Here is an 18,866-nt window from a genome sequence, read left to right as displayed (position 1 = left end):
ATATATACCTCATTAGTTCTGTTTTTTAAAGAGAACCCTTAGTGAGACCCACTGTATGAGTAATAATATAAAATAGTCATACGAATGTCCTTATTGATATTCTCTGGAAGTCCATTTGACATAATCATAAATACAATTCCAAAATAGCTATTAAAGAAATGATTGGTTTAAGATGAATCATTACAAAAGCTAAACAAAAAAAACCACCCAAATATTTATGTTCTAGCAAGGACACACTTGACATAAGAAATGAAGAGCAAAGAGCTATTTAAACTACTCACGGTAAGTCCTTGTTTTCCTGGCAGCCCACCTTTTCCAGGGATTCCTGAGATGCCATCTGCTCCAAGGTACCCTTGCATCCCTTTTGGCCCAGAAAGGCCTGGAAGTCCCTTGAAAATTAAAAGGTACTTGAATTATAAATAGATGCTGATAGTTATTTAAATAACAAATCATTGTTTTTAGAAGAAAAGTATAGATCTTTTTAATATCGTGTCCCAGGGCAAGTTTTCCTCTGTTTCCTAGGTTCCTACATAATGATTTACTATTTGGATTCAAAAGTGCAGGTCTTTCTAAGAGTTTTCAAAAGTTCCCTAAACAAAAATGCCAAGCCAATTTACAGCAATTTACTGTGTATCACCTTTTTAGCTTTAGTGTAATTCCCTGGCATTTCTCACTATACCAGCCCATGTTTTGCCCAGCTATGGAGAAAATAACAAACAGCTTTATGTACCTATCAGCTTAGGGTACAGGCTGCCATTCATTTACTTCATATAGATATAATTTCCCCAAGAAATAAATCATGGTCTTTTTACTGTAACTCTGAATCAGATAATTATATGATGGAGAAAAGGACTTAACATTTTGTTTCCATTCTTGGGCAATTGGATTTTATCTGTAGTATAATCTGATCTGAATGTGCTTATAATTTATGATTATTTTCTATACACTTTTGAGCCAGCACAGGCCACCCAAAGCATGCGTCTAATTTCTGGCTAAAGGAGACGAGCAGGAAGTCTTTGCTAACAAGTCTGTCAACACACACCTTCCTGGCTAGAATAGGTTACTGATGACTAATGCAAAATTAATCTTTGTTCTGTGATGGGAAGATAATTTTTAATTTTTCTAAGACCATTTGTTCTATCTGTCAGAAGAATGAGAGGTTGAATCCTCCAATTAAAATATAGAGCATGACTTTTTAACTATTGCTTGACGACCTCTGACCTATATCACCATGTATTTGTTGTGATTCCAAGTTCTCCATTTCTCAGTGGTTCGTCATCAGCGGTAGAGGACCACACAACAAAGGAAAGGAACATCCTTTGATTGTAGGGGCTTGCTTCTGAAAACAGCAAGCTTGATTTTGGGCAAAATAGTCATATTTTGTTCCTTGTTTAAGCAAGAGTTTAATTTTTTTACTGTAATCTGATTTACACACACTTATCATAATTGGCTCCAACATTTTCTTTTTGCTTGTTCAAGTTGCCTATTGTATTAGAAAAACAAGGATGATGAAAAAGGCTGATTACTTACAGGAATCCCAGGTTTCCCAGATGGACCAGGTGCTCCATTTTTCCCCTTAGGACCCTAGAAGTGTGAAGTACACTTGTCAGCTGATTGTTAAAAGCATGAACTAGAGGCAGAGATAAACACTCTGAGATATGGATGCTACTGCAAATTCTGCGAATTTGTTGTGTGTCATTGGGATCGCCATTTAACTTTTCTGAAAGTCTCTTCTTGTTACAATGAGAGAATTAGACCAGATAATCTATGCATTTCAGTCTAGTTCAAAATTATATGGTTTAAGAAATCATTGTTTGTTGCAGACCGTGTATGACAACTATGTCGAGGTCAGACCCCGACAATTGTTCTGAAAGGATATATTATTTAATAAACATTCACACTTCCAGGCAGGACATTGGTATCCCTCCAGAATTGGCTAAATACTTAATTCAAGAAACATTTATTGAGTCTATTGTATCAGGGACTATGCCACAGACTGGAATGCAGAGCAAAGATTCTGCTCACGAGGTACTTCTGGGAGATGAAACAATGGCCTACCTACAATATTATTCTTTGGATGCACAGAGCACATACTTATGAATCAAGGAAAAGATATCGTTCCCCACAGAACTGTTTGTTTTTCCATGTATGAAATGTTTTCTATCATAATGGATTCAGCAGTAACTGGCCTGCCTGGGTTGTTAGTTAGGAACTTTGCCCTTGCACATCATACCATTGTGCTGATGATATCCTAAAATTATTTTCAGAAGAAAAATATGGAAAAGAATGACCTAGTTCACAAATAAGAAAAAGAAATATATTGTTACTGAAGGAATGTTTCTCAAGAATCACAAAAAATTCTCAAAAACAGAATCATTCCATCAACATGGTTAGTTTAAGTCATTCAGATCAAAGACAATTTGTGTGTAAGATCCAATTAAAAATAGAAATAATTTCAGATGCTATACTTTCTGAAAATGATCATCAATATTTTAAGAATTAATATATGTAGTCACAATAAAAAGGGCATTTTTTTGCAACAGATAAAAATCCAACTGTGTTAGCAGCATTTGGTAACCTGAGTCCTGGTGTGGCGTTGCAGGATTAATGCACTGGACCACAAGGTTGGTGATTTCAACACAGGTCACTATGAGTTGACATTGATGCAAGGGCACTTAGGCACTTAACAACAACACATGGATCAAAGGCTCCTGGTGTGGCGCTGTAAGAGCAGCACTGGACTGTGAACCACAGGGTCGGCGGTTCAAATTCCCGAGCTGCTCCTCAGAGGTCACTGTGAGTCAGAATAGACTTGATGACACTTAAGAACAACATACGGATCAAGGGTTCTACCTCCAACTTTCACTTTTCTTAAAAATTTACTAAAACAAAGTCTTTCTAAGGGTGAATGTAAAAGTTATGTGTCAACTAAAAAGCCAATCTTTTTCCTTGAGGTTGTGGTCTGCATCAAATATATATGGATGTTAAGGCTAAGCTCATTCTCTCTTTCGATCCTGCATCAAAGTCATCATCCTCTGACCTCCCATTCTTGGCATATGAGTCGGAAGCCTACTGTCTGACATACCAGTGTTGGGTTCATCAGCCCCTGCAACCAGGTGACACAGGAGAAATCTTTAGTCTTTAGACTGACCTACAGATTTGGGACTTGCCAGTCCCCACAATTGCATGACCTATTTCCTTGAAATCTCTTCCTCTCTCTCTCTCTCTAATTGCTGTTGTTATATGTTGTTGAATCAGTTCTGATTCATTGAAACCCTGTATGGGTTTCAACCACCAACCTTTTGGTTAACAGTCCAATTCAGTGCTAAAGTGCTGATCCTATAAAGGACTCTCTCACTCTCTCTCTCTCTCTCTCTCTCTCTATATATATATATATAGGCTCTCTGGTCGCATAGTGGTTACGAATCGGGCTGCGAACCGCAAGGTCAGTAGTTTGAAACTACCAGCTGCTCCGTGGGAGAAAGGTGAGGCATTCTGCTCTTGTAAAGATTAACAGCCTTGGAAACCCTGTGCAGGGTCGCTATGAGTTGGAACCGACTCCACGGCACACAACAACAACATATATATATATATATATATATATGCTAGACTTCAAGGCTGGCAGTTCAAACTCACCAGGCGCTCCTTGGAAACCCTGTTGACAACTACATATATGATATTACATTGTTGATGATGTTAAATATATATGTTCCTGTTGTTAAGTGTCATCCAGTTGGTTCTAACTCACAGTAACCTTGGATAGGGATTCTAAAGAGCAGTTGGGCAGTTTGAACTACCGACCCTGTGGTTAGCAGTCCAGTGCTTATCCTATAGTGCCACACCAGGATATATGGCACTGTGAGATAAGCACTGGACTACTAATTATAGGGTATTCACTGGGGTTAGAGAATAATAATAATCCACTGATTATTTTTCAGTCTTTCTTATCTTATTCATTGTCAAACATTCACATGCATATGAGGTGAATGAAAATACCACAGCTTTAGGGAGGCATAAAGCCGTTTGAAATGCAAGGTCAGTGGTTCAAGCTCACCAGCTGCTCCTTAGAAACGCTATGGGTCAGAGCTGAATTGAAGGCACTGAACAACAACATCTTTCTCTTTAAAGTTACATCTTTGCTCTTTAGCAATTTTTTAAAGAGGTCTTTTGCAGCAGATTTGCCTAATAAAATGTTGTTTGATTTCTTCACTGCTATTTCTATGAGCAATGATTATGGACACAAGTAAAATGAAATCTTTAACAACTTTAATATTTTCTCAGTGTATCATGATGTTATTGGTCCAATAGTGAATTCAGAAATTTTATATTTTCTTTACATTGAGATGCACTCCTTACTGAAGGCTGTGGACTTTGATCTCCATCAATAAGTACTTCAAGTCCTTTTCAAGGCTAGTAAGCAAAGTTGTGTCATCTACATATTGCAGGTTGTTAATGAGTCTTCCTCCAATCCTGATACCATGTTCTTCATATAATTCAGCTTCTTGAATTATTTGCTCATCATAGAGTCTGAAAAAGTATAATGGTACAAACCTCTCCTGAATGGAAAGCATTCAATATTCCCATGTTCTGTCCAAACAATTGCCTTTTTCAGTAGATTTGATCAGTGATTTCTTGACTGCTGCTTCTTTGGGCAGTATTATCCCAAAACCAAAACCACTGTCATCAAGTCAATTCTGACTCACAGAGATCCTCTATAGAATTTCTGAGGCTGTAAATCTTTACAGGAGCAGAAAACCTCAGTTTTCTTTCTTGGAGTGATTGGTGAGTTTGAACAACCGGCCTTACAGTTAGCAATTCAGTGCTTACCCTACAGTGCCACCAGGAATTTTTGCATTAATTAAATGGAAGTTTTAATTAAAAATGATCAAAATATGTCAACCTGTGTTTTGTTTTGTTTTGTTTTTCTTATACACTATTCCTATTTATGTACAGATAGCTCTGCTTAAGACTTTTGATTTTCACAACAAACTTTTCCTTGTATTATAAATTTGTTTATTGTGGTGTGGGTTGTGGTGTGGGCAATAGTTTGAGAGGAAAGTATGCGGCACTGTGGGGTAAAGCATTGGACTGCAAGGTTTGAGCTACAATGTCAGCGGTTCTAACTCACGCGCCACTCCTTGGAGACCTTATACACTATGGCACTGAACAACAACAAAACCTGACTTTTAAACATTAAAAGTCAATTCTGAGTCTCAAGAACCAAGGTCATAATGGAATCAAATCATAAAATTTATACCAGAAAGAAGAGATTTATAATAATGATAACAATGTAAAAGAGAGTTTTCTATGTGAGGATTTATCAAGATTTTCCAGTTGAGGACAGGAAAGAGAAAAATCAAAAAACACAAGACTGTTACACACTGAGGGACATCTCTGACAAGACCCTTTTGCCCCAGTCTACCCCCAAGTTCTGGCGTGGTAGAAACAGTAACCTCTGTTAAATTGGGATTCTGGGCTCAGAGGGGAGGGCTAGGGAGACTAAAGGTCACGTTGGGAAGTTTATATACTCTGTGCACTACGAGTCAGCAATAGAGCAGACGTTTCTGCATGATATGTATAGGTCAGTGGGACTGAAAGTCTTTCAAATCTAATAAGCACTAGCACTGTCTGAGAAGGCAGCAGAATGTTATCTACATGTGACCAAGAACAGCATGGACATGGCAATGAGAGCCATCTCTGAGGAGACCACAGCTGAGAGGACCAAGTTAGATGCCAACTTGGTAGGAAGTAGAAACCAAAGCAGGCTGCCACATCTTTCTTCTGTGGAGTGACTGGTGAGTTTGAGCCATCAACTTTTTAGTTAGCATCAGAGTGCTTTAATGACTATGCACCAGGACTCAATTTAAATATCAGCATCTCATAAATAGACAGATTTTTCTCTTCTTATGATACCCCATGACCTTGAGTAGATTCTCATTCATAGCACCCTAAAGGGCAAAGTAGAGCTGTCTTACAGGGCTTCTGAGGTTGTAAATCTTTAAGGAAGCAGACTGCCACATCTTTTTCCTATGGAGTAGCTGGTGGGCTTGAACTGCCAATCTTTTGATTTGCAACCAAGTGCTTACACACAATACCATGGAGGCTCCTTGTTATAATAGGAAAGATGAGTGAATTTTATACCTAGTATTTAAGTTGCTGTTGCTAAGTGTTGTAGTGTTGGTTCTGATTCACAGTGACCGTGACCCTGTGTAGGGTTTCCAAGGAGTGGCTAGTGAGTTTGAACCACTGACCTTGTAGTTAGCAGTTCAGTGCTTATCCTATAGTGTCACACCAGGACTTCATAGTGCATATAAAATTACATGACTCATTTACATGGCTAGCTTTGGAATCCATTAGAAATCAGATCCATTTAAGAGAGTCTTCTGCTCAACTGCAGGGTTCAAACCCAACAACTGCACCTTGGAAATCGTATACAGGATCCTATGAGTCAGAATTGACACAATGGCACTTAATAACAACAACAACAACTCTTCAATGGTACTGTACTAGTTCACTGCCTTTAAGAGAAAGTAGTCTAATTCTTTTGATTATGGACAATTGTTAATGCGTAATTTTAGTCTCAGTTATATCAGTTGTTTAAATGAAGCTGCATAGTAAAGTTATCTCAATAATTTTCTACTTCTAGCTTTCTTTGAGAAGGAAACTTTAATAGAAAACAAACAGATTTACAGAGCTAAGCAATGTATTTTTTAACCAAGAAATTTCAATTCACTAAAATCTGGAGCTTTGTTTTGGGAGGAAAATAAGCTTTTGGCTTGAATCTTTGTCTTTGAAATGCATTAGAGGCTAGCCTACACACATTTGTATTATAAAAGCCTTTAAAAACTATAATGATTCTGCAGGTTTGTTTTGTTTTGTTTTGCTTTTTGAAACTCTATACAGGGTCACTGTGTGTCAGAACCAACTTGATGACATTTTACAACAACAACATCTTTTTCTTTACAGATATCCACAGTTCCAAGTCTGAGAGCCTAGTAAATGAATTAGTTGGGTAAGTAAAAGTAATCATATTTTACTTGATTAAGAAAAAGAATTGTAAAGTAATAGCTGCCTTTTATGTAATAATGAGGATCAGAAAATAGTTTCCAGTATTGCTTCAGTTGCTAAGTAGGCCTGTGGTCCTACTGTTGTTGTTAAGTGCCGTCGAGTTGATTCCAACCCATAGTGACCCTGTATAGGGTTTCCAAGGAGCAGCTGGTGAGCTTGAACCACTGACCTTGCGGTTTACATGACTTTGCAGTCTGACGCATTAGCCCACAGCGCCACACCAGGTCAGTCATAATATCTCTGCAACTTCAATTTTTTCATCTGAAAAATTAGAGGGTTGTCCAGATGATTTCTAAAGGGCCACTTCCAAATCTCAAAAAGTAAATTTAAATATCTGCAGGACTTAAACAAATAATAACAAGATGACAGCAATTGGGTAGGATGCACCTAGTCATTGAAGGCGCCCATGTTGTTGTGTGTCATTGAGTTGACTCCAACTCACAAATGACCTCATGTGACAAAGTGGAACTGCCCCACAGGATTTCCTTGATGTGGCACTGTAGGATAAGCACCGGACAGCAAGATTGGTTTGAACAAAGTCAGTGGTTCAAACTCACTAGCCGCTCCTCTGAAACCCTATACCGGGTTGGTATGAGTTGAACAGACTTGATAGCACTTAACAACAACAACAACAACTTTCACAGTAGCAGATCACTAGGTGTTTTTCTCCTGAGGACAGCTGGTGGGTTCAAACCTTGACTTTTTGGTTAGCAGCCAAGTGCCAACAGGGGTCCATGGAGGTACCCCTAGAGAATAATATACAGTCTGTGGAGTTCTTGTAGTTGCTAATACTATTTTAAACTCCAAGAGACTTGGAAATATTTACAGAAAATACAACGACATTCCAAAGGTTTTGAAAGGTCATCTTCTCCACGTAGAATGAGAAATTTCATTAGCCTTAACGATCAAAGAATAGATCTTATTCAAGATTGGGGAAATAAGTTGTAATAAATTTAAATGGCTTATAGACTCCTTGTTGTAAAGCGCTGTCCAGTTGGTTTTGACTCATAGAGACCCTGTGTAGGATTTCCGAGAAGCGGCTGGTGAGTTTGAACCACCGATCTTGTGGTTGGCAGTCTAATACTTATCCTATGGTACCACATGAAGACTCCTTTGTTGTTATTGTTGTGTGCTTTCAAGTTGGTTCTGAGTCATAGCGACCCTATGAAACACTGTAGAGTCCTGCATCATCCTCACAATTGTTGTTACACTTGAGCTCATTGCTACTGTCACTGAGTATTGTCCTTCATTTCATTGGGGGTCTTCCTTTATATTTTGCTGACTCTCCAACTTTATCAAGCATGATGTCCTTCTCTAGAGACTAGCACCTCCTGATAACATGTCCTAAGTGTGAGAGACAAAGTCTCACCATCCTTGCTTCTAAGGAGCAATCTGTTTGTACTTTTAACATAGATTTGTTTGTTCTTCTGGCAGTCCATGCTACTTTTGGTATGTTTCTCCAACACCATAACTGAAATGCATAAATTCTTCTATGGTCTTCTTTATTCATTGTCCAACTTTCATATGCATATTAGACTACTGAAAATACCATGACTTGGGTCAGGTGCAACTTAGTTCTCGAATTGATATCTTTGCTCTTGAACACTTTAAAGAGGTCTTATATAGCAGATTTGACTAATGCAAATACATCGTTTGATGTCTTGACTGCCATTTGCATTAGTGTTGATCGTGGATCCAAGTAAAATGAAGTCTTTGATACTTCAAACTTTTCTCCATTTATCATGATGTTATGTATTGGTCCAGTTGTGAAGGTCTTTGTTTTCTTTATATCAAGGTACAATCCATACTGAAGGCTATAGTCTTTGGTTTTCATCAGTAAGTATTTTAAGTTTTCTTTAGTTCCATCAAGCAAGGTTATAACATCTGCATATTATAGTTTGTAAATGAATTTTCCTCCAATCTTGATGCCACATTCTTCTTCATGTATTTCAGCTGCTTGGATTATTTGCTCATCATACAGATTAAATGTTGTTGTTATTAAATATCATTGAGTTAGTTCTGACTCATAATGACTCTGCTTTTGCAGAAATACTATTATTCAATATAGGAAGCACACAATAATTCATTAAAGATTTAGACCCACTATTAAAATGTATACTAACTGCGAGGAAGGACAGTAACTATTAAATCTCCAAAATTATTAAATATTTTTATTATTTAAAAATATAGTTATATTAAATACATACTATAAAACAAATTAAAGGTCAATAAAGCATCTTTGTATGTGCTTTACTAAAAGTTTCTGAGGAGTGGCTGGTGGGTTTGAACTGCTGACCTTGCAGTTAGCAGTTCAGTACTCATCCTACAATGCCACACCAAACTTCGTACAGACTGAAGAAGTGTGCTGAAAGTTTGGTGGTACATCTTTCGTGATTTTAAACCATTCAGTATCCTCTTGTTCTGTTCAAATGACTGCCTCTTGGTCTATGTACAGGTTTTTCGTGAGCACAATGAAGTGTTCTGAAATACACATTCTTTGCAGTGTTACCCACAGATTGTTAGGACTCCTTAGTTTATCATCGTTTTGAACCAGACACTTATTAAAAAAATAACACATTAAAACACACTCAGGTTTAAGCTCACATTCCATTCAACTTCAGAGGAATTTCTTACTCATTTATAAAGATTATTTATTAAAACAAAGCTAGTCTTGATTACTTTTTTTTTGGAAAAAATAACAATGTATTGTTATTTGATAGAATAACATGACTGTCATTAAAATGTGTGGAACTCTGATGGCACAGTGGTTAAAGCATTCAGTTGCTAACCAAAAGACTGGTAGCTTGAACCCACCAGCCACAGGAAGAAGATGTGGCAGTCTTTCATAAAGCTTTCAGACACTGGGAACCCTATGTGGCAATCTACTCTGTCCTGCAATATTGGTATGAGTAATAATCGACTCAGAGGCAGTAGGTTTTCAACCACTGTGCTAGGGAAAAAAGAATTAACCATCTTAGAAAAAAATATAATTCCAACAAAGCACATCTATTTTAGATATTTATAGAGTTCTATTCATCTTCTATCTATCTCATTCACATTTTTTACTTTGCTTTTGCAGAAATACTATTAGTCAATATATGAAGCACACAATGATTCATTAAAGATTTAGACCCACAATTAAGATGTATACTAATTGTGAGGAAGGACAGTGACTATTAAATCCCCAAAATTATTAAGTATTTTTTATTATTTAAAAATATAGTTATATTAAATACATATAATTATAAAACAAATTAAAGGTCAATAAAGCATCTTTGTATGTGCTTTATTAAATTCAAAAGAATGACAATTTATAAATAATTTTATGCAAGCTAAACATAATCTCCATGATCACAATTTGATGTTGTTACATTGCCTCCAGTTTTGCAAAAGTAGATTTAATAGTGGTCATAAATAATAAAAGATATACTGGTCCTTTACTTTTTTATTACTAAACTGGGTATATTATATGAATTATCTAATTTAATCTACACAAATATCATGTGAAGAATTCTTAGACGAGGAAATGGAAGCTAAAGAGATTAAGTTGTCCAGAGTTATACAACCCATTAAGAAACAGCTGGAATTTGAAAGCAGGCAGTTCGATATGAGTTGGAACCGACTTCACGACACACCACCACAACCAGTCTGATTACAGACTGACAGCATAATCTATCTAAATTATACTAAATTCTGAAATAGCCAAAGTCTTAACTGTCTAACACATGAAAAGATAATCTTAAAGACATTGTATCTATAATACTTTTGTCATGCTGATTATAATATGAAGCCTAAGATAAAGATTATTCTTGTTTCACGTTGTGATAAAGAGCCTCATGGATTTGAATAGAAAGATGACAAACTCTAATTGTTCTTATCAACAATTAGAATGTCTTAGCCTTCCAATGGAGTTCTGGTGTGGTGCTCTTGGATAAGCACTTGACCACTAGGTAGCTGGTTCAAACTCACCAGCTGCTCCTTGGAAACCCTATACATGGTTGCTGTGAGTTGGGACCAACAGAACAGCACTTAACAACAACAACAACAAGTCTTCCAATGTGTAAATTTTAAATTGTGCAGTCATTCCTGCATTCCTTATGTTTCCACTCTATAGATATATACTGAACACAGGCAGTCCCCTGGACTATGAATGAGGTCTATTTCTGTCTTTAAGAATTTGTAGGTATATTGAAATTGGAATGAACAGGCGGTTTTAAATCAATCTTATTGTAGAACAAAACAAGGATCAAAACCTTTTTAATTCTTTAAAAAAGTGCATGTGCAGCAAGTGTAGGAGATTCTGACAAAGAAGTTGTTGAAAGTGGGATTGGTTCAACCATTTCAAAGTGAGGGCAATTTTGCATAAAAGGGCAAGTAGAAGTCTTGGTGTAGTGCTGTAGGATAAGTACTGGACTGCAAGGCAAGTTGGAATTGAAAGATCAGTGGTTCAAACCCACCAGTCACTCCTTGGAAACCCTATACAGGGTAGCTATGATTGTATCTGACTTGACAGCACTTAACAACAACCACCACCAAGTGACTTTCAATGCCCCATATTCTGGAGGAACAGTTTACACAGGGCAGGTAAGGTACCTACCCCAAAGAAAGATAACAAAAATTAAATGTATAATATTGTAATTTAAAGCAGCAATAAGTATAAGAAAAGGGAAGGAATGAGAAAAATAATCGAAGGCGGCAATAGAGAATGACTTGTGTTTCTGTCTTCTTACTTTGCGCATATGTGCACACACTATTTTAAGTATTAATTATGTCAAAGACTTCATTTTGCTTGGATTCACAATCAATACTCATAGAGGCAGCAGCCAGGAAACCAAACAACATATTGAATTAGGCAAATCTGATGCACAAGATCTCTTTCAAGTGTTCAAGAGCAAAGATGTCAGTTTAAGAACTAAAGTGTGACTGACACAAACCATGATATTTTCAATAGCCTCACATGCATTTGACAGTTGGAAAATGAATAAGGAAGATCATAGAAGAATTGATGCATTTGAGCTATGTTGCTGGAGAAAAATATTGAAAGTATCAAGGACTGGCAGAATAATAAACAAATCTGTGTTGGAAGAAGCACAGCCAAAATGCTCCTTAGAAGCAAAGATAGTTGAGACTTCATTTCTCATACTTGAGGCATATTATCAGGAGGGATCAGTCCTTGGAGAATGGCATTATGCTTGGTAAAGTTGAAGAGTCAGCAAAATAGAGGAAGACCCCAATAAGATGGATTGGCACAGTGGCAGAAGCAATGGGCTCAAGCATAACAACAATTGTGAGGATGGCACAGGACGGGGCAGCATTGCATTCTGTTGTGGAGGGGGTCTCTATGACTCAATATCATCTAACAACTAAAACAACATGTTTCAGGTACTGTTAAAAGTGCTTTATATTTAATAACTAGTGGTTCAAGCTCACCAGTTGCTCCTTGGAAACCCTATACAGGGTCTCTATAGTTCAGAATCAACTTTACGGCACTTAACAACAACAATCCTTCCAACAGCCCAATGAAATAAATAACACTATTATTTTGATTTTGTAGGTGGAGAAACTGAAGAACAAAGAGGTTCAATAATTTGTTTAAGATTACCAAACTATTGAGGCCTAGAGTGGATTTGAGCTCAGACAACCAGGTCCTAGCGTTTGTTCATTCTCTTAACCTACAGTCTAAACTATCCTGAAAGGGTTACTACTGTTATGTGCCATCAAGTTTGTTCTGACTCATAGTGATGCTAAGCAACTGGTATGTTTGAGCCACTGACCTTGCTATTAGTAGTCCTGTGTTTATCTTAAAGCACCACACCAGGACTCCATTCTGATAGGGTAGGCAAAGTTATTCTAAAGTATAGAGATGCTGTTGATGTAAGTGTGAAGCTCAACATAGATCTAAAAGCAAATAATGAAGACCCTTTACTTAAGATCAATAACTTAAAATGATCATTTAAAAAATGATTTTCTCGATTTAGAAAACAGTTGAAAGGTTGTGCTTATATGTTCACGGAATCTGAATATGATGTTCAGAGTATATGTTGGATTGTATATTAATTGTATTTTCAAGAAATAAAACTAGCTAGTTTACGTTCTCACTTTTTCCCATTTCACCTACTAAAATTTATTATTACAGCATGTTAGAAAAGGATAAAATAAAAATCAATGGAGCTACAAGATTGAAAAGGCAATTAGAAGCCATACTGTAGGAGCAACTGGGAAATCTTTTTCTTAATTCGACATTTATAGTTATATTTTCAGATACAAAATTATGGATATAATTGTTGTTTGAAATTACTAATAAATAAACATTGTTTTGTTCATTTACATATGAATAAGGTATAGTCATAATAGACGATGACCAGTATAGAGAGGTTGAATGTCTTCACCAGGGTCACAAAGGGCATCAGAGGCAAATGTATTGATGGGGATATGAATTCCTGTTTAAAGACAGATTTATTTTACAAAGGAGCATAAGGTAGCATGTATTTTATATATGGATACTGTTGTTGTTGTTAGGTGCCATTGAGTCGGTTCCGACCCATAGTGACCCATAGTATAGGGTTTCCGAGGAGCAACTGGTGAGCTTGAACAGCCGACCTTGCAGATAAAACCAATTTTTCAGTCCAGCACATTAGCCCACAGTGCCACACCAGGACTCCACATAGGGTTTTGGGTAACGTATGCATTTTACATAGGGGAATGGGGAAACAATGGAAGTGCTGTGGCTCCACAAGATAAGCACTGGACAGAAAACCACAAGGTCCATGGTTTGAGTTTGCCAGCCACTCTGTGGGAGAAAGGTAAGGCTTTCTGCTCCTGGGAGGATTCAGTCTTGGAAACCCTATACAGTGTCGCTATGAGCAAGAACCGACTTGATGACCCTTAACAACAAGTGGGTGCCAACCATAGCTGATAGAATCACATTTACATTACACACATTTAGTACAAATCTCAATTTGGTTGGGGGAAGGGAAAATGATTACTTTTGCTGAAGTAATAGTATAATAGAAGTAAAGTGGGGGGTCAAAGAAAAGAGGAAGGCTCCCAGCATGATAGTTTAACACGATGGCCACAACACTGGGCTGAAACTTAACAACTGTTCTGAGGATGACACAGGACTGGGTAGTGCCTCCTGTTGTGCACAGGGTCAAAATGAAATGGAATCAACACAATGGCACTTAACAACAATGATATAATAACTCAAATATTTACGTCCCCCCTCAGTGACATCAAATAGATTTAAACCAAAACCTGTAAGAAAAAGGGTGTCAGAAAACAGACTTCAAGATTTTTTCCCTCAATGACATGCAAACCACCTAGCAAAGTTCAATGATAAAGTTGTTATAAATAGACTTGTGTACCCCACAAGATACGTTAAAGTTCTAATCCTGTGCCTGTGAATGTCACCTTGTTTGGAAAGAGGTTTTTTCTTTTGCTTTCAGTTGCCACACCAAAATAGAGCAGGTCATGATCCTAATTATTTTTGAATGGTGTCTCACAAAAGAAGAACAACGTGAGAGACAGAAAAAGAAAAAAGGGAAGACAGATACCATGCGATGATGAGGGTAGTAAAGGAATGCCAAGAATTGCTGTCAGTCATCAGAAATTAGGAGAAAAGCATGGAACAGTTCTTCTTTTAAAGCCTCCAGAAGAAACTGACAATACTGAGACTCTGATTTAGACTTCAAACTTCCAGAACTGTGAGAAAATAAATTTCAGTTTTTTAAAGCCACCAACTCTGTGTATTTTATTACGAATGGTAGCCCCAGGAATCTAATATAGAATTCCGATGAAACTCATTTCTAATTCAGTCTCTAAGGGGAATAATGAATCAAGGAAATTGCCAAAAAAGGAGATGTTCTGGTTGTTGTTAAGTGCCAAGGAGTTGGTTCCAACCCACAGCGACCCTATATATAGGGCTTCCAAAGAGCAGCTGGTGAGCTTGAACTGTCGACCTTGCAGTTCAAATGGCTTTGCAGTCTGACGCATTAACCCACAGCACCACACCAAGACTCCTAGGCACTGCTATTTAATTATCAATATAAAAATATGATAGTAAATGAAAACACAAGAAATCACTTATTAAGAGTGAATGTGCTTATACATCTACTGAGACACTGATTTGTACACATTGTTGTTAGGTGCCATCAAGTCGGTACTGACTCATAGCAATCCTATGCATAACAGAACGAAACACTGCCTGGTCCTGGGCCAACCTCTAAATTGTTGCCATGCTTGAGCCCATTAATGCTGCCACTTTGCCAATCCATCTCGCTTGGGGTCTTCCTCTTTTTCTCTGACCCTCCACTTTACCAAACATGGTAACTTTCTCCAGCGACTGGTCCCTCCTGACAATATGTCCGAAGTATAAGAAACAAAGTTTGGCCATCCTGGCCTCCAAGGAGCACTCTGGCTGCACTTTTCCAACACAGATCTATTGGTTATTTTGGTAGTCAATGGTACTTTCAATATTCTCCTCCAACACCGTAACTCAAAAGCATCAATTCTTCTATGGTCTTCCTTATTCACTGTCCAGCTTTCACATGCATATGAGGCTACAGAAAACACCATGGCTTGGGTCAGACACACCTTACTTCTCAAGCTGACATCTTTGCTCTTCAACACTTTAAAAAGGTCTTATGCAGAAGATTTGCCTAAAGCAATACATCATTTGATTTCTTGACTGCTGCTTCCATGAGTGTTGATAGTTGATCCAAGAAAAATGAAGTCCTTGACAACTTCAATCTTTTCTCTGTTGATAGGAATGTTGTTTGTTGGTTCAGTGGTGAGGATTTTTGTTTTCTTTACACTGAGATGCAATCCATACTGAAGGCTGTGGTCTTTGATTTTCATCAGTAAGTATTTTAAGTCCTCTTCACTTTCAGCAAGTAAGGTTGTATCATTTGCATATTGTAGGCTGTTAAAGAGTTGTCCTCCAATCCTGGTGCCACATTTTTCTTCATATAACCCAGCTTCTTGCATTATTTGCTCAGCATACAGATTGAATAAGTATGGTGAAAGAATATGTCCCTATTGCAAGCTTTTCTTAATTTTAAACCATTCAGTGTTCCCATGTTCTATTTGAACAACCGCTTTTTGGTCCAGGTACAGATTCCTCATGAGCACAATTAAGTGTTCTGGAATACTCATACTTTGCAATGTTGTCCATAGCTTGTCATGATCCATGAAACTGAAGGCCTTTCATAGTCAATAAAGCACAGGTAAAACATCTTTCTGGTATTCTCTGTTTTCAGCTAAGATCCATTGGACATCAGCAATGATATTTCTTGTTCCATGTCCTCTTATGAATCTGGTTTGAGCCTCTGGAAGTTATCGGTCAATGGATGCTTGCATCCATTTTTGTACTGCCTTTAGTAAAACGTCACTTGCATGGGATATCAAAGATATTGTCTGATGATTTTTGCATTCTGCTGGGTCACCTCTCTTTGGAAAAGGCACAAATATGGATCTCTTCCAATCAGTTGACCAGATAGTTGTCTTCCAAATTTCATGGCATAGATGAGTGAGTGCCTCCAATGCTGCTTTATTTTCTTGAAAAATTTCAATTTTTATTGCATCAATTCCTGGTGCCTTGGTCTTTGCCAATTCCTTCAGTGCACCTTGGACTTCTTCCTTCAGTATCATTTACTCTTGATCATATGCTACTTCTTGAAACAGTTGAACATCAACCATTTCCTTTTGATACAGTGACTCTGTGTATTCCTTCCATCTTCTCTTGATGCTTTCTTCATCATTCAATAATATGCCCAGAGAATCCTTCAATAACAAAAGACGAGACTTGAATTTTTTCCTTCAGTTCCCCTAGCTTGATAAATGCTTAGCGTGTTCTTCCCTTTTGGTTTTCTAACTCCAGATTTTTGCACATTTCATTGCAGTATTTGACTTTTTCTTCTCAAGATGACCTTTGAAATTTTCTGTTCAGCTCTTGTACCTCCTCATTTCTTCCATTTGCTTTTTAGCATCTCTACACTGGAAAGCAAGTTTCAGTGTCTCTTCTGACATCCATTTTAATCTTTTCCTTCTTTCTCTCTTCTTATTGACTTTTAGCTTTCTTCCTGTATGGTGTTCTTGATGTCATCTGTTCTTCAGATGATTCTAAATTCAGGTGGGATATATTCAAGTTCATATTTTAGCTCTCATGGACTTGTTTTCATTTTCTTCAGCTTCAGTCTGAATTTGCATAAGAGCAATTGATGATCTGTTCCAAAATCTGCCCCTGGCTTTGTTTTGGCTGATGATACAGAGCTTTTCCACCATCTCTTTCCACAGATGTAGTCAGTTTGATTTCTGTGTATTCCATCTGGTGAGGTCCATGTGTATAATCATCTCTTATGCTGTCTAAAGTAGGTATTTGAAATAGACAAATCATTGGTTTTGCAGAATTCTATCATGTGATCTCTAGCATCATTTCTATCACCAAGGCCATACTTTCCAATTACTCTTTGCTCCCAACCTTTGCATTCCAATCGCCACTAATGATCAATACATCTTGATTGCATATTTGATCAATTTCAGATTGAAGAAGTTGATAGAATTCTTCTATATCATCCTCACTGGTTTTAGTGGTTGGTGCGTAAATTTGAATAATAGTGGCATTAACTGGTCTTCCCTGTAGGTGCATGGATATTATCCTATCACAGACAGCATTGTATCTCATGACTGATCTTGATATGTTGTTTTTGATGATGAATGCAACACTATTCCTCTTCAATTTGTCATTTCTGTGGTTGTCAGATTCAAAATGTCCAATACCAGTACATTTCAGCTTACTAATTCCTAAGATATTGATTTATGCGCTCCATTTATTTTGACAATTTCCAATTTTCCTAGATTCATACTTTGCACATTCCATGCGCTGATTATTGATACATGTTTTCAGCTGTTTGTTTTCATTTTGAGTTGTATCTCATCAGCAAATGAAGGTCCCGGGGGTTTTCTCCCATGGGCTTTACTCCATTTGCTTCATCACAATCAACTCTACTTTGAGGAAGGCAGCTCTTCCGCAGTCGCATTTGGAGTGCCTTCCAACCTGAGGGGCTCATTTTCTGGCACTTTATCTGACAGTGTTTCTCTGCTATTCATAAGGTTTTCAATAACTAAATATGTGGAAGTAGTTCGTCTCTCATTCTTCCTAGTGTCTGTTCATCTGGAAGCTCATCTGAAATCTGTCCACCGTGGGTGACCCTGTTGGTATTTAAAATACTTGTGGCATAGCTTCCAGAATCACAGCAACTCACAAGCCACCATAGTATGACAAACTAACACATGAGTGGTGGATCTGTACACATAGTCACTCTTTTATTCATTCATTTTCTTTCTCTGTTTCTTTCCATGCTATTTTAAAGTACCCTTGGTTATATGTTAGGATTCCTGGTGGCTCAGCAGTTAAGGCACTCAGTTGCTAACTAAAAGGTCATCAGATCTAACCCATCAGTTACTCCATGGGACAAAATATGGTAATCTGCTTCTGAAGATTTACAGCCTTGGAAACCTTACTGGGGAACTCTACACTGTCATAGACTCTAATGGGAGTTGCAATCAACTTGATTGCAGTTTTTGTGTGTGTGTGTGTGTGTGTCAACATTACCCAAAGTAGAGGAGAACTAGTTCTGGACTATGTAGAATTCAAACGTTGGTTCTTTACTACCTTTTACCTTAATTACCCAAGTCAACTTATCATGTAGGCTAAAGAAGAAGTTGTATAGCAAAAATATTTTGTTTTAATTTATATAATTTTAACAGGTATTGATAAACATCAAGAAGTTTATTTTCTT

General features: G+C 37.3%; 1 protein-coding gene across 1 annotated transcript in view; it reads right to left on the bottom strand.

Annotated features, from left to right (window-relative positions):
- The window catches only part of COL24A1 (collagen, type XXIV, alpha 1), a 562,513-nt gene that overhangs the window by 117,498 nt on the left and 426,149 nt on the right, over positions 1 to 18,866 (bottom strand). Inside the window, exons 44-45 of the mRNA XM_006831073.1 lie at positions 1,531 to 1,584; positions 282 to 389 (exon numbers count right to left, since the gene is read on the bottom strand). Coding sequence (XP_006831136.1) covers positions 282 to 389; positions 1,531 to 1,584 — 162 coding nt within the window. The remainder of the gene's footprint in view (positions 1 to 281; positions 390 to 1,530; positions 1,585 to 18,866) is intronic.

This window comes from Chrysochloris asiatica, unplaced genomic scaffold (genome assembly GCF_000296735.1).
Source record: "Chrysochloris asiatica unplaced genomic scaffold, ChrAsi1.0 scaffold00002, whole genome shotgun sequence".
In the NCBI taxonomy this organism is placed as follows: domain Eukaryota; kingdom Metazoa; phylum Chordata; class Mammalia; order Afrosoricida; family Chrysochloridae; genus Chrysochloris; species Chrysochloris asiatica.
The sequence above is the reverse complement of the archived record's forward strand: the minus strand, read 5'-3'. Positions and strand labels throughout refer to the sequence as shown.